General features: G+C 31.5%; 1 protein-coding gene across 1 annotated transcript; it reads left to right on the forward strand.

Moving 5' to 3' along the window:
* Nucleotides 1-14,959: 14,959 nt before the first annotated feature.
* LOC131874526 (uncharacterized) lies at nt 14,960-16,690 on the forward strand. Its single transcript, XM_059217945.1, has 8 exons — nt 14,960-15,384; nt 15,514-15,582; nt 15,695-15,763; nt 15,886-15,963; nt 16,049-16,132; nt 16,235-16,306; nt 16,409-16,480; nt 16,583-16,690. The coding sequence occupies exons 1-8, from the start codon at nt 14,986-14,988 to the stop codon at nt 16,652-16,654; spliced, it is 915 nt and encodes a 304-aa protein (XP_059073928.1). The 5' UTR covers nt 14,960-14,985; the 3' UTR covers nt 16,655-16,690.
* Nucleotides 16,691-17,425: the final 735 nt, after the last annotated feature.

Genomic DNA, 17,425 nt, shown 5'->3' on the forward strand with positions numbered 1-17,425 from the left:
TTCATTTTTTTATGAGATACAAGAACACGACAACCTCTTCGATTGTAACCACTTTGCCTCAACCAAATAACCCATGACTTTAGAGTTATACCCATCTATTGTGAACATAAGATTTTTTCTTAGCCATATAAATGTCAACAATAGACCATTGAAGGTTGAATAAGAAATGTTTACACAGTGTCGTGATACAAGAACACGACAACCTCTTCGATTGTAACCACTTTGCCTCAACCAAATAACCCATGACTTTAGAGTTATACCCATCTATTGTGAACATAAGATTTTTTCTTAGCCATATAAATGTCAACAATAGACCATTGAAGGTTGAATAAGAAATGTTTACACAGTGTCGTGATAAGGTTGAATAAGAAATGTTTACATTCTTTTCCACCCTAACTTCCAAAAAGTAACATCAAAGGGTGGGTGAGGCAGTCGCTGTCCCCTTCTACAATCGTGTAGAACCCTTCCGAAGCAAGGTACAGTGATTTCCAGATTTTTTGTGAATAAGTGGTACGATTATTCCTAAACAACACGCTTTTATTCGACATATGGAAAAAGAGTATTGATTGGATTTTTGAAAATTATAAAATACGTACGTTTCTGATTTTTCTTCTTCTGTTCACACAGGAAAACGTCCGTATAGACATGATTTAGTGTGGTTTAGGCTTTCAATGATTCTTGTGATGTTCTATGGATCTAGGGATCTAGAATAGGTAGTCAGCAAAGAAAAGTATGTGAAGTTCAAAATATTTTGTTTACCAAATCAATTTTTTTTTCTGCATCTTGGATTTTCTATTGTGTATCTTGGTTAGGAAATCTACAAATCTTGTTATCTGTTCTTCTTCATACAGATGAGATTACTCAAGGTGTTTACATTTAACGTCTCAATATAGTTGATCTGAATATCCTTGTAGGTTGGACACTCCATGATGTAATGCCATTATGTCTCTATCACTCCTTGAGTACAATATCTACATTTTCTATCTAACCACTCCACTTTAGATATCATCCATCTTCTAGTTTCACATCTAAGTTGATGTGAGCTAGTTCTTATTTGAGCAATTAACATTTTTGCTTTCCATTTTATTTCCATTCCTATGTAGTTCTTGAGGACAAAATTTCCCATCTCCCTTTCTTTCTATGGTGCCATGTGTATAGCCTACCTAGTGTTTCTTGTGAATGAAGATTTTAGTGGCATTTTACGACCTTGTGTGTATGGCTTATGAAGAAGTGCTCAAAATATGACGATGTATTGAGTGATAGGGATTGAATGAATGAAGGTTTTTAATAACGTTCATGAGATCAGGTAGTCTATGGGATCCAAAAGGAGAACATCATAAAGATCGCTAAATAACCAACTGACTAAATTCAATGGCAAACCAAGAGCGACCACTGATCCTAGCCGATCAAGTTTATTCTACTTGAATTTTGACCAAGTAATCTGCCATCCTTACAATTCGTGCCTCCTAGAACAAAGTAAATAGATGAAAAACCTTCACATTTTATTCAAATTATTTGTTGCATGTAAAGGAGGGGTACATAGAAATGAAAATCATGTCATGGATTAGGATTTAATAATTAAAATAAGACTACGATTATTAGGGCTTTTTGATTGAAATAAAATTGAGCAAATTAATTCTAATGAAATATATTAATTGATTCTCTATCTAATCAAGTATATCAATGATGGTAGTTAATGTTCCAACACTCCCATTTTAACCAACATTAATTGGTTGTTTGTTTGTTATAATTCTAATCTTCTCACTAAATAACTTATGTTTGAGCTTTGGGATGCTTTTGGCGAACATGCTTTTAATGTCACAAAATTTTAGCTCCACTTCAATTTTCTAATGAATAAATTGGTGTAAGATTTCTATATGTCTTATTCTTGCATGGAATTTGGGATCTCTTGTAAAGTCTACACAACTTTGATTATCACAATATATGATAGTAGGTTGTTGCTACTCATATATCAAATTTATTTCAAGCAACCAGCTGAGTGAAACTATCTCCTTTGTTGTCTGCATTCCTAAGATATAGCTAGCCTCTATGTTGGATAGCAACTGATGGTTGCCTCTTGCTCCAACTCAATGAGCCATTTCCAATCTAAAAAGAATAACTAGTTGTTGATCTTCTATTATCAACATCACCAACCTAGTTAGTGTCATACTAACTTGTTGAGCTTGTACCTACTTTGTACAACAACTTTATTTCTTTGAAAATAAATTTTATGAACGATTGTCTCAAGCATTCCCTCTCAAATAGCTGAAGATTCTCTTGACAATAGTCCAATGCTGTGGTCTTGGATTTGAAGAGTAGTGACTTAAAAATCCCACTAAATATGCGATGAAAGGTATTGTACAAACCATTGTGTAAATAAGGTTTCCCACTACACTTTGATATGGAATGCTCATCATCTCGCTTTCTTCTTCAATACTCTATGGAGACATATCAACTATTAGTTTCACACTAGTCTCAATAGATACGCTTAACAATTTTCTCATATTCATCTAACAATTTTTTAAAGAATATTCTCAATATGAGTATGTTGACTAAGATGAGTCAAATAAGCACCTTTTTTTGTTGCACTTGAATATCCAAGTATTGTTATTTCTCTCCATGATTTGTTATTTATAACTTAGGAGTTAATAATTTTGTTGCATAATTCAACAAATTAAGATCTTTACTAGCAACGATTGCATCACCCATATATAATGTAATTATGAGCATCAATCAATCTATTGTTAACACATACACATTTGAATCAACATTACTTATCACAAAATCAATGAAATTTAGATACTTGTCAATTCATTGGTACCATGCTCTTGGCGTTCACCTTAGTTTCTACAAGGTTTTTTATAGCTTGCCCACTAACACTCATTTCTTAGAAACACAATTCCTTATAGTTGGTCCATATAGATATCTTCTTCGATTTCTTTATTAAGGAATGCTATTTTGACATTCATTTAATGAATTTCTATGTTAGACTCAATTATACTATTAGTAAGAAAAATTGAATATATGCGAGTTTAAACATATGTGGAAATGTGCCGTGATAATCAATAGGTTTATTAATCATGTATAGCCCTGGCTACTAATTAAGTCTTGTATCAATCAATGGCTACATTTTCTTTGAGTTTTCACTTGAACAACCATTTTCACCCAATGGTTTTCTTGTTGGAGGAAGTGTGGTAAAATCCAAATCTTGTAGGTCACCAATGACTTGTATTTTGAATTTAATGTCTCTTTCTACTTAGCTACTCAAATACTCTTTAGTATTTTAGATAAGCTATTAGATTTAGTTGTAAATTATGCTAAAGTAAAGATGAACTAATTAGATTCCCTTAATAGTTTTTAAGTCCTTACTAACCTTCAATGTTGTGTTGCAATGAAGATTATGCATTTTTTCTGTGCATTCATCATTAACTCTTTGTTCTTCTTCACCAAGTTGTATGCCTTCTTTTTCATCACTACATTGATCAATGATTCAATACAATGGTTGCACTAAATAATAAATTAGATCACTCTATAAAACTCACCATCTCCCACTTTATTTGGTACACCCATGCTTTCATACAATATTAAATATTTGATAATTACTAATAAATTGATCATTTAGTAGGACCATACACCTCTTAGTTTTTAACTCCCAAATGCGTATCCAATGAAGATGCACTCCATATTTTCATGTCTGTCTTCTTCCTTTTTCATGAGGTGTGTGTGTAAATAAGCAAAAGTGGGTTAGTGTTGGTTCAATCTTTGACAAAACTTTTTAAAGAGTTTTTTCAATTCCACCTTGGTTGGAACTCTATTTCCAAGGTGCATTATAATAACAATTGTATCAACCCCCCCAAAATTGATTGTCTAGAATGGTTTAATATGCTCCTTATTTTTTGACTAGAGTGTGAGTTTGCATTCAACAAATCCATTATGTCATGGTTTCTATAGGGACATCCTTTGTATTTGGATTATCACATCCATAAAGAATTTTTTAACTCTTTTTGAGTTAACTATCATCCATTATCACTCATAACCTTCTTTAATATATTTTATCAATTGTTTGTTTCTCCACAAGATTTTTGAAGTATTTGAACTAATCAAAGACTTCAAACTTTTATTTAATAAAGAAAACATAATTATACTTTGATTAATTTCATCGATGAAGGGAATACTTTGTTCCTTAAAATTTACATGGTTTGCATCATCTTGCATATGTCAAAATATAAGAGTTCCAATAGCTCCTTTACTTGAGCACCTTCTTCCTTTGTAAACTTTATCCTTCAACACTTGCTTAAAATACACAGTTTACACAAGTTTAACCATGATCCCTTGTCTATTTATACTAATCCAATGCAAGTTTAAGGTTATCCATGAGTTTTACATTTCACATACATTGATTTATTGAATCTTTGATTAAGTAAATCCTTGTTGCATAATATTCTAACTATTTGCAACATAATCTTCCTTTGTTACAATCTTCTCATTGTTATTCTTTAGCATGCATAAGCTTTAATCAAACTCCACTTTCTTTCTCTCATCTACAATTTTAGTAATAGAGATTTTTTTTTAGTTTACCCAAGAACATGTAAAACATTATGGATCTATTTGTATACATTTACTTAGAGCTAACATTTAAAACATTATGGATTTGTATACACCATCTTAGAGCTCTACCAAAATCACCCCTTCACCATAAATTCTTGTGACTTGCGTCTTCACCAAAATAAATCTTCTTCTAATTACAGTAGTATACGACACAAATAAATCTCTACACTATGTCACAAGTTTTAAGGCACCTAAATCAATCAAAAATCAATATACTAAAGGTTTTGACGGCTTAGTGGTGGCAAGTGTTGTTACTGTTAGATTAGACTCTTTGGATTCTTCTTTTACTATATTTTCTTGTGGGTTTGTGATGTTTTCATATGTGAGATTTGTTGCTTTCTTATGACAATTCTTTGCATAGTGAACAACCTTATCACAATACTAACATTTTAATTTATTCTTCTTTGAAAAAAATTCATCATTAGTGGTATCCATTTTTTGTTTCCTTAGGTTGATTTCTTTCTAGCTTACAAGACAATTTATGAGTTTCTACATTCATACCCATGTCTTTGAGAATAGCTTGTGAGCCTAGAGAGATCACCAATGTTTAAAATGATTATGAAATATTTTGCATAAGATTCATTATATTATTCTTTTATGATATTAGAGAACTAACTATGACTAATTGATTCAATAGAGATTTTAATTTATTGTTATGTGATGACATTATTTCATTATCCATTTGTATATGAAAGAATTTTCTCTATCGGTACAACCTTATTTTCATGTGCTTCATCTTTGACATTTGACACAATGTATCCTAAGGCTCCTTTGAGGTTTTTATATTGCTTACATGTAGTAGTTGTGAATACTTCGGATTGAGAAAAATTATTGCGAATGCCTTGCCATCTCTAGTCCCCCTTGATTAACTAACAAAACTAATATGTTCATCTTCACCTTCCATAGAAATTTTCTCCATAGATTAAAAAGTTTTCTTTGCACATGTAAGTTTTGTCCATTGAATATCTACGTTATTCTAATTTGTTTAGTGTTCACCTACTTGGTCAACCCTTTCTAAAGCATCTAAATTAACTCACTCAACAATAAACCTCTTTTTTAAAGTTAGGCCTCTTTCCAATTTATATCATGGGCCTTATGCTCTCTTCAATGTGATCTTAGCTTTAATACTATGTTAATTTTTTGAAAAGGCAACTCGTACTTGAACCCAAGACCTTACATTGTTGTTGGGTTTCTATACTTCTAATCTATTATTGCACTTTGTGATTAATGTTTTAATAGTTTGGGTGTGTCTCAATTCTCTAACACCTCCCCATGAGCCATATTCTTGGTTCTTAGGGATCCTATATAGACTCTATTTCCGTATGCAAAATATGACCCTACATATTAGTGACAATAAATAAAAACAAAGAGGAGAACATTGCAAATAGATGAAAAAATTCCTATTTTTTGTTAAAATGCTTTGCTACATATATGAAAAAGGACTTCACTAAGCATGCCATGGATCAAATATTTATTAATTGAAATAAATACTACGTGTAGTGTCTTAAATTGTATCCTTATACAATTTCATACTCACTTGGGCCCCCCTTTGGTGTTTCTGCCCTCTATGCCTTAATTATGCTTGATTTTGCTAATACTAGTGCCAAATTTGTGATCCTAATTCTCTGCTTTGACTTTTGGACATTGATTCAACCTGGATGGATTGGATTAGGGTGATAGGCACTAGAGTCTAGACCAAAAGGGTCCATTTTTTAACCAGGCTCTAACGGTCGAAATTTTTTGAGTGCGAAATGATTTTTAATGTTGGTCTTTGTAGTAAATTTCAACATGTTTTATAAGGATAGATATAAAAGAAAGTCTTATCCCCTCATTTGAAACATCTCTCTACAAGTTTCCAATTCAAATTCAAGTGAGAAAGAAATCAAGCATCATTAAGGGAGTGAAGAAGAGGTTAAATATTCATATTTCAAGTATTCAAGATTGCATCCATGATCAAATTCTTATGAAGACATCCATGAATTCCTACATCAACCTTTTTATGAAGACTTCAAGGAAAAGGAGATTCATAAACAAGGTATAACATTTAAATTTAACATTCTTTTTTTAGATCTAGCCTTAATTCTATTTTATTCACCATAGGGTTAATTCCAAACCCAGGGTTTGACCTAGGTGAACCGCTATCAACCCAACAACATTTTTCCTCTCTTGTGTATGCAGGTGATAGGTTCAAAAGAGAAGGAATACAAATATAGAAATTATAGACCGAGACAAATTGAAATAGATTTTGAAGAACTAGAAAACCTTGGACAATGACAATTGACGAATAGTGTTTAACACTTTTCCAACAAAATTTTAGGAGTAGATTCTAAGCGACATCCTAATCCCAAAACTATTTCCAATGTTCGAATATAACTCCTTTAGAACTAGGCTACATAGCCACATAGTCCATCATTTTTGAGCTCAAATTCCCATTTCCATATCTATGCTCAATGTTTGCATTTATGTTCTAAAAATATTTTTTTATGTTGATTAATCTCAATTTTGCATCATTAGTCCTAGTTTATATCATTTTCAAATCAACTTAATTTGACTAAAAGGTGAATAAATTCTATTTGTGTCTAGTTCTTTCCAATAGGTTTGAAGCCGAGCCTATTGGATTTATTCACCTTAATGTTATGTGTTGTGAATGAGTTTGATTCCTAGTTTGCATGTTTAGACTTCTAATCTATTAGTTTCATGTTTGATAGTGCATTTGCATAATTTCTAATTTGTATGCTTAGATTTAATTTTTATTGCATATAATTTTCAGATCTAGAAGCATTCATTGTTCAAATCTATCATTTCTATAGTGTATTTTTCTTAATTAAGTGGTTAATTGATCATTCTATTGGGAAATTGCATTGTTTGATCATTCTTCTTTTTGAATTATTAAAATTATAAGAGGTATTGTGAGTAAAAATATATTTTCATTAGCTTTTCCCTCTCTTTGTATGAGTCTCATTACCCTTTGTCTCAAATCTAGTATCTCGATGAGAGGAAGTTATAGATTTATAGTTTCCTAAAGGTTAAATACTAAGGGTGTTGAGCTTGAGTTGACTAACCTATTCCATAGGAACTTGGGTGAATCCTCCATTCCTACACACGACATGCCTAACATTGTGGAGAACCATTCCCCTCATGATTCTCATGATGAGGATGACTCTTTAACTCAAGTGACTATTGAACAATTGGGGAAGATTTGCAGTCGAAAATATTGTCAAAAAATGCCACAAAAAAACCACGAGCACAAGAGTAAATTGATTAGTTTTTAAAATGGGATGCCAATTATCAATAATCTATTTGTGACGATCAAACAGGCATGGGCCAAAAACTCTTAAATTTGTGAATCAAACCCTTCTTAGCAAAACACATTTGATTTTTGGCCACTTCCATATTGACATTATCACCTATATCTTTAATAGGGGATGATATGGTGCAATGAAGAGGCTTAGTAGTATCAACACCCTTAAGTCTGACTTGAGACATAATCACCACCTCCTTAAACAAATTTTGTCTACAAGTCTAATTCCCTTCCACAAGCCCTATATCCCCAATCTTATGACATGTCTTTCAATCTCCATTTGAAGGAACCTTAGACACCAACTGCATAGAGGAAAATATACAAATCAGGTACCTTTTGTGGAACTCAACAATAGTGACATGGCCAACGTTGTTAAATATATACACTAAATGCTTTTTTATTAGTACAAAGGTTACTTTTGCTATTCATGGCTCATTGAAAGTTCTTTTACTATTATTAGAAAATCCTTTGCATTTCAAACATGAGAGTTTTTGCATTTTACCATTGTTTTAAGAAACCATTTGTGGTATTCCTCTCTAAATAATTTTTTTAGATGGATTTAGTTGTTTATATTTTTTTTAATAAAAAAATTGACTTAATGAAATGGGAATTAAGAATATAAATCAATTATGATAAATGATTAAAAAATGAGAAGGAAGAGCTAGCCAAGGAATTGTTGAAAAAAATTGAATCCAAGGGCCAAGAACATAGGTAGGACCCTGCATGGTGAGTGCTACATTTGTGGCTACTAGTGTCGTAATAGCAAAGGGAGTTCTTTAAAATGTTTGAAAGTCAAAGATAGGTCTTATAGAATTTGGTTTTGAAGGGATTAATTCTTTTAGATGAAACATTCTCTTCAAGGTTTCCTAGACACTAATAATAGTCTTTTGAATGGTTATGATAGATTTTACTGAAATATAGTAAATATTGACAGGAAAGAGTTGAATGGTTGTGAACGATTTTACTCAAAGATAGAAAGTATTGATAGGAACGAGTTTGGAAGTAGATTTGTATTCTTGAAAGCTAAAATGTGAAGTTTTTATAGAAAGGATGGTGATTTGTGTTTTGATTAAAGTTGTAGGTATTATATGCATATGAAATGGACCATTGTTTATCCAGCACCCAAACTTTACTATTGATCATGTTTTTAAAATAATTAAAAATTAAAATATAACAAATTATTATTTTTAATTAATTATTAAATATGATCAAAGCTAAAATTTAGATGCTGAATAGACATTGCCATGAAATGGAAGGTGTCACCTCCGTCATTTGAGGATCATTCAAGTAAAAAAGGTCATTCAAAGAGAAGAGGACGGGGAGTCCACACATTTAATGAGGGAATGGGTATCAGTGGTTCCATTAATGAGGCATGGCCCCGCCCCATTTCGATCCAATTTTCACGTGAAAGGAGGGACAAAAACATGCTTCGCGGGAGGACGTCCATTAACGCGTAAGCTCATACCTACCTTTGGACAAAATAGGATTCCCAAGGAAGATTAGTTCGATGGAGAATTCTGTCTCTACATGAAGTTGCTATGACCTCCATCGAAAGAAAAAATGCTTTGATTTGATTTTATAATTTACCAGAACGCGAAAAATTAATGTTGAAATTAATTAGTCATAAGATATCTCTCCTTGTAATTGTGCCTAAAGCTTACAGGCACGACCGTTGTGTCGTTTTATTAAGACCCTTGGATACTACTGATCATTACTTACAGAGATGAAGAGTTTTGGACAACAATTTCTTCACGGTAATAATTGGGATATTGCTATTGATCAATTGAAGAATAAGTATTTCTTTTATGGTTGTGTGTAATTACATGGAAGGAATGTACCAGTTGCATATAAAACGTCCTTAATTCGTGCTCACAAAATCCACTTTATTCACAAAGATAAGCGATTGTGGTTCAAATATAACCGTCCAAATTGACACATTCCGTTTTTATTATAATTTATGAAGAATAGTTCGTAAAGCATAATATTTGTTGAATGTTTTGTAAATGAGATTGCAAGTTAAATTGGTTTAATCTTGAAGGAAATTCTGTGGTTAAGCGCACTTGAGAGTAGTATTGGGATAGGTGACCTCCTCGAAAGACCCACTGCTTCACCTTTGTGAGCATCGCCTAGATGCAATGAATGCTAAATGAATGCTAAATGAATCATTCATAAGATGGGTTCTTGTGAACCACTACTCATAAAACACGAGTCAATGAGTTTGACTCAAAAACTACATAATTGAATCTTGATAACAATATCATAATGTTTTAATCCTTTAAAACTCTCATAATCTACATTCTTCTTTTAAATATACATGCACATTTATATGTAAACATGATGATCGTGTTTTCGAATCTTCGTATATAGAAGGATTACCCATCTCAGTAGATGTAGGCATTTTTCGTTATGTAGTTTATTTTCACATTACAAAGTGATTTATGAGTTTCTTTAAAGTGATATGATCTTGATCTGTATATGTGACGTATGTGAGGAAGGATTTTTCTATTAGTTTTTCTATGCTTTCTGATCCATATGTTTGTATCATGCGATCTATTTTTGATTAAACTCTGCACATCTAACAATATTTTGCTTTTTCTAACTATTATTATATGAAATAAAATCAATTTATATAGGTGTGTTTAATTTTTATTCAAGAGGAGACTATACTGTTTGAGAAAGGTAATGTCTCAGTTAATATTTGACTCCCAAGTTACATAATATAAATGTTTATATGTCATGAGTCATATACTCACAGATTTTAGTTTCAAATAGGGGGATGCAAGTGCCCATCTTATGTTGAAGAAGGCTCATGGAAGGAACAAGTTTGGTGAGGTTGTCAGAAGTGCCATTGTTGAATGCACAATAGTTATTATGTTTCCCATGTGCTATGTTGAGCTTGGTTATGCTTGCTTAGGTGAAGTTACTTGTGAGTCTCTCCGAAAAGGCTTGGAGAAAGAGTGGAAAGAAGATGAAATCAATGCAAGGGAAAGAAAATCCTTTTGAAGATCTCTTGATGTCTTTTCAACATGAATTGTTGACTGTCGAACACAATGTAAATGTTTTGGTTACAGATCATACTTGTGTTAATACTAAGATAATTTGGGAGAATGTTGTTGGAAGGAGCTATTTCATTTTTTTAAAATATAAATATTATTATAGGCTTGAAAATGAAGATGAAATTTAGATAATAGGATAATAAAATATTAAAATAAGATTTTATTTAAGATAAAGATATTGAATATTTTTAATTAATTAAAATAAATTAGATAATAAGATAAGATTTTAATTAGAATTAGGGTCTAAATAGGGTTAGAATTGTAGTTCAATTAGGGCTATAATTTAACTTCAATAAAAGTTAAGCTTAGGGTTGTAGTTAACATTAGTGCTCATAAAGGGTTATGACTCAATTAGGGTTTTATATAGGAGGGTATGTGCAAGCTAATGAGTCACAAATTCGCGGAAGTCTGCGCGTTGGAAAATGTGCTCCGCAAAATGGGCCCCCGTTTTTAAAAAACGGGGGCCCGTTAATGGTTCGGGCTCCCGAGCCGAAAGGTCACGGGGTGCCGAAGCCAGATAAAACGGGCCCCCGTTTTTTAATAAACGGGCCCCCGTTTGTAAACAAAACGGGCCCCCGTTTTTAAACAAAACGGGGGCCCGTTTTTAAAAAACGGGGGCCCGTTTTGAAAAGCTATTTTTACCCTTTTTTTTGGATAATTTTTCATTTTACTGTTGCACAAGAAGATATCGAAAACGGGCCCCCGTGCTGTGGTTTCCACTTCAAACCTCCACCACTATCCCAGGTGCACATTCTGTCACCTATTTTCACAGTTCATAATTTTCTTGTATATTTTTCTCTTTTTTTGGTGTATTATTTAGTTTTTTTTTTATTATTTTAGTTTTTTTTAATAGTAGCATATAAATAAATTATTTTTTATATTTGTAAATTCTTGATTTTGATGTAAAATATTTTTGAACAGTTAACCCTAAACCGTAATCAACAAATTTAGAAACCAAAACCAAACCTAGATAATTAACAAAATGAAATCGACACAAACAAAAAACCAAAAATGAAATGGGAACAAAAACAAAAACGTTCGAAAATGAAATCAACACAAACAAAAAACCGAAAATGAAATGGAAACAAAAACAAAAACGTTCGAAAATGAAATCGACACAAACAAAAAACCAAAAATGAAATGGAAACAAAAACAAAAATGTTCGAAAATGAAATTGACATAAAACCGAACATATGTACCTAAATTGTTCTTAATCCTCATTAGGCAATACAAAAGTTACCACTAAATTAGTATAACCTTAAAAGTAATTAACATTAAGTTTTTCAAATTTTAGATATGAAAGTTTAGGCTTAGGTTTATGCCATGTCATGGCATAAAGGTCCTATTATGTCATGTGATGGTATAAAAGGATCAATTATGGACACAATTTTAGAGCAAAACTAGATAAGTTACTAAAATTGGAGTTTGGTTTACATAGGTTCATAAAGGAAGCTAATATGCCAAATATATAATTCATTAATACAAAATAAAAAATATTCTTGATTTATAATGTTGATTGATAATGAGTTTTCTAAATGGGGTGCTAATTATATATACATCTGAAAGATTTGAAAAATATAATTCCCAAGAAGTATTTTGAATATACAATTGAGGATATATATAATCTCATGGTTAAAGATGCTTAATTTCGATGAAAGTTATTTTTTGTATTACTATGTAAGAAATCCATAAATGGAATGAAAGTAAGACATGGCCATCTAGCATAGATCATCTTATATGTTGAAGGAGTATTTTGAGTTATATTAGAATTATTTGATGTGATTAAGTCCTAATTTTAGGATATGTAGAGTTCTTTTACTTTTAAGGTTGAAATAAAACATGGTGATTATGTTTTATTATCACTTTTATGCTTAACCTAGGTAAAAGTTTTAATGGAATTATTTTCATATTTAGATATATAGATCACAACTTATTATTATTTGTATGTTTCTTGTTTCTTTGAAAGAAATGCATATTGATTTATTTATAAGTAATAATTTATCTAATTATGCATTTATGAAATATATAGAAATTGAGATTTTTTTATTGAGGCTAATTAATTTTAAAACTCAATGGTTATATCCACTATCTAATGATGTAATATATCCAATGTTCTCCCCTTCTTACATATATTTGAACAAGAGATGGAATATTTCAAGACTTGAATGCAACCCTTATGTAAACTTTAATGATGTACATCTACTGATCCTCCTCACTAACCAAGAAACACTAGACTAACTCCATTAATGAATATTTCGAATTTAAAACCTATCAAATGTCTATAAAACATGAGAGAACCTAAAGGGTCTATATCCTCCTTGCCTAATGAGAGAGCAACATTTCTTTGAAAGTCCCAATGAGCCTCAAATGATCCTAATGAATGTAGGGCAGTCTTAATGAACCTAAGAAAGTCCTAATGAGCCTAAGAAAGCAATAATGAACTTGGGACAATCCTAATGAACCTAGGATAGTCCTAATGAACCTACGATAGTGTAAACAAGCCTAGTATAGTGTAAGAAAAAAACACTACAAAAAAGACCTCAAATGCGTTAAATGAATTTCCCAATAACGCACTCGTGTTTATCTTTTTTTGGTCATTTGGCTACCTTTTTTTACAACATCTTGGTGTATACGCCCCTAAGAAGACCTTTTCCTCAAAACTTTCTTGGATCATGAACTCCTCATGTGCACCAAACATTTAAGTTGCCACTTGGAAGCTTCTAATGCACACAATCCTTTCAATCAATCTACTCCATTGATCTCTCAAAACAATCTTAGTATTTAATCCTCTATCCTTCATTTCTTATTGAACTTTGTAAGAGAATTTGTGTATGGATTGATATCTTAAATTTTATAGAAAGATTATATATGAAAACAAATGATTGCGGAGTTTTATAATAAATGATTTATAGGAAATAATATTTTTTGAAGACCTTTTGTAAATTATAATCTTGTGTAGATTTGATTATGGGAGAAATTTAATGGTGAAATATGCTTAACTCTTCAAAAGTTTTGATGTTTTGTCTTTACATGACAACCACTTAGAATATAATATGTTTTAAGTATGTCATTTATAGTCATGGGAGATTAGTTTTTTTTTAAGATTGTTTGAAGACTAATCAATGTAATATGAATTGATGACAATTATCTCAAAACTACGTAATTGAATTCTAATAGATTTATGATGTTTCATTGAAAGTTTTTATTAAGTTTTATGCGCAAATTTTATATTTCAAGATTCAATAGTATGTACATGTATATTTTTTTAAGTTCAATATTATATTATATATTTCATGTGTATCTCATTCAACAACATAGAAATGTTACTATTTATAAATGTTTTTTTTTAATTTAGTAAAATAGATTCTTCTTTGACATAGAGTTGTATATAATTCATGCATATCTTTATATATGCAGGAGTTCTTTGCCATCATGGATGTTTTTGACATAGATGAACTATTAGGTGAAAATCCCCCACCACAACCCCCTCCTCCTCCTCCTCCTCCTCCTCCTCCTCCACCACCACCACCACCACCACCACCACCACCACAACCCCCTAGATTGGATGAAATTCGTTTAAGAGAACGAATTAATGAAAACCTACAAGTGATTGAACAAAACATTGCTGCTATCCAAAATGAGCAAGTCACGCCACCCCATCTTGTAGAGTTTGCAAAATCAATGCAAACTGTTGTCGAGTCAGTTAGATCTGTTGATTCTCAATTAGATCAATTTCATAGACGACGACAAGAGTTGCGTGATTTTTATGCCGATGGTTTAACTTATAGACAAATCACAGATTTGAAAATAACCAAAGCTCATTTATGTCCATATTTTACCAACCCAAAAACAAGAGAACCAATGCAACCTAACCAGAAAAGAATTTCAATTAGGTGGTGTGTGCATCCAGAAATGGCTAGATACTTTTGGGATAGATGGTGGATGGTTTTTGATTATCCACCACATCGTAATTATGAGGTCCCTTTTTATTTTTTGAAGAAATTATACTGTGAGTTTGTAATGAACCAAAAACCAAATTATTTTGATATTAAGTCATTCCAGGGTGTTGGTCGTGGAATGCCACAGCATAGATTAGGGGCACGGAGTAATAATCCCCTACCGGATCCACCCATAGTTCCACTTGTTGCTCCATCGATTCCTGCAGATGTCCAAAATACATCATTCATTTCGACATTAGATGCTTTGACTTCCCTCACAGGGAACCTGAGTGAGCAAGCTGCTCACATGGCATCTGCTCCTCGATGGATGCCACATATGTGTTCGAGTTGTCATGAGACGTGTTTAGGTCCTACTACTGCTGCAGGATCTACTTCAGTTCCAGATGAGCATGATGCAGCAGATGATAGTATGATGACATCTTATATGGATTTTCTTTGCTCGGATGTTCATCTTGACCAGGTATAGATATATATAATATACATGTACATGTCAATGTTTTTATGTACTTTATTAAATATAGGTATAAACTAAGTGCATCTCTTTTTTTATACAATCTAATACTTCATTAAATAAATTTTGTTTATGTAGATAAGGACTACGCCTAATATTAGAGTTAATATTGCATCTACTGGAAGACAACTCGGCACACCTTATGGGGTATAGTATAAATTTATATCTAGACATTGTACTAGATCTTTTTAAGTTAATATGCTATCGTCGTATATTATATAAATTTTCATGTTGATACATTGAATGCTTCTTTCTCCAGGATTCAGGTCATGAGGGACCCTCTACATCACATCAAGAAGAGGGTCTGACTATTGTGACACCATCTATGGTATGTATCTTATAATTCTTAACTTAAATATGAACTCTTACAATATTGTAACTTTACTTGAAATTATTTAGTACACATATATATGTTCACTAAATATGATTTCATTAAATGCATGTATGCAGGTGGACACTACCATTAGGATAGGTTATCCTCATAATTTTGATCAGAGCCAATTTGAACGCACATCGACATCCTTTGAGGTATTAATATGTAATACTTAATTTGATCTTATTTTGACTCTTAATTTAAGATTTAATTGGACACTTTGAATTTGACCTTGTACAGGAGTTAGCTAGCACTGCATTTGGTGTTGATACTGCACAAGATACTGCTAGAGGAGATACTGCTACAGGATCTGATGAGCATATGGTAAGTTTGTAACTTAATTTATGAATTCTACTATATTTGATAAATGATTCTTTTAATAGTTAATTTCAAGTAATATTTTAATATTATTTTTTTATTGTACAGCATGAGACAGGTGGATCTGGACCACGTCCCGAGGACAAGAGAGATACTGCTATAGGATCTGATGAGCATATGGTAAGTTTGTAACTTAATTTACGAATTCTACTATATTTGATAAATGATTCTTTTAATAGTTAATTTCAAGTAATATTTTAATATTATTTTTTTATTGTACAGCATGAGACAGGTGGATCTGGACCACGTCCTGGGGACAAGAGAGATACTGCTACAGGATCTGATGAGCATATGGTAAGTTTGTAACTTAATTTACGAATTCTACTATATTTGATAAATGATTCTTTTAATAGTTAATTTCAAGTAATATTTTAATATTATTTTTTTATTGTACAGCATGAGACAGGTGGATCTGGACCACGTCCTGGGGACAAGAGACCACGAGATGTTATTGATGATAGCACTTAGATTTTACTATTTATTTGGCTTTGATATGTACTTTTTTATGGACTTTACACATTTGTTTACACGTGCACATACTTTATATATATGGATAGTTGCATAATAGGATTAGATCATATATATTTTGTGCATACTTTATATATTTTGTGCACATTAGATATTATGTGGAGTGAACATCATGTTACCATCTAGACATATATATGGATTAGATATTATATGGATTATGTGGACTTGAAATTTTACTATTTATTTGGCTCTGATATGTACTATTTTACGGGCTTTACATATTTGTTTACACGTGCACACCCATACTTTATATATATGGATAGTTTCATAATAGGATTAGATCATATATATTATGTGCATACTTTATGTGTATTGTGCGCATTAGATATTATGTGGACTTGAAATTATGTGCACATTAGATCATATATATTGACTTGAAATTATGTGGACTTGAAATTTTGCGCATACTTTATATATTATGTGGACTTGAAATTTTATTTATGGAAGTTGTGCTTAAACAACTTTATAGGCATTATGTGGACTTGTAATTTTATTTAAATAGTTCTTGTGATTAGATAAACTACATGTGCATACATCTTGAACTAAGTATCGAAACATATCTTATAATTATAACATATTCTAAATCAAAAAGTATCATTTAACAAATATAATGAATAGAACTTGATTAAAACATAATTATCTCATTCATAAATTTGACCAGTAGTCTCTCATTTATGTATATTGTACACAAAATGTAATCAAGAAGACATA

This window comes from Cryptomeria japonica, chromosome 3 (assembly GCF_030272615.1).
Source record: "Cryptomeria japonica chromosome 3, Sugi_1.0, whole genome shotgun sequence".
NCBI classification, from domain to species: domain Eukaryota; kingdom Viridiplantae; phylum Streptophyta; class Pinopsida; order Cupressales; family Cupressaceae; genus Cryptomeria; species Cryptomeria japonica.

Coding starts and splice junctions, on each gene's coding strand:
- LOC131874526 (XM_059217945.1), top strand. CDS start 14,986: ATGAACCAAAAACCAAATTATTTTGATATTAAGTCATTCCAGGGTGTT. Junction 15,385..15,513: donor CGGATGTTCATCTTGACCAG/GTATAGATATAT, acceptor TTGTTTATGTAG/ATAAGGACTACGCCTAATAT. Junction 16,307..16,408: donor TAGGATCTGATGAGCATATG/GTAAGTTTGTAA, acceptor TTTATTGTACAG/CATGAGACAGGTGGATCTGG.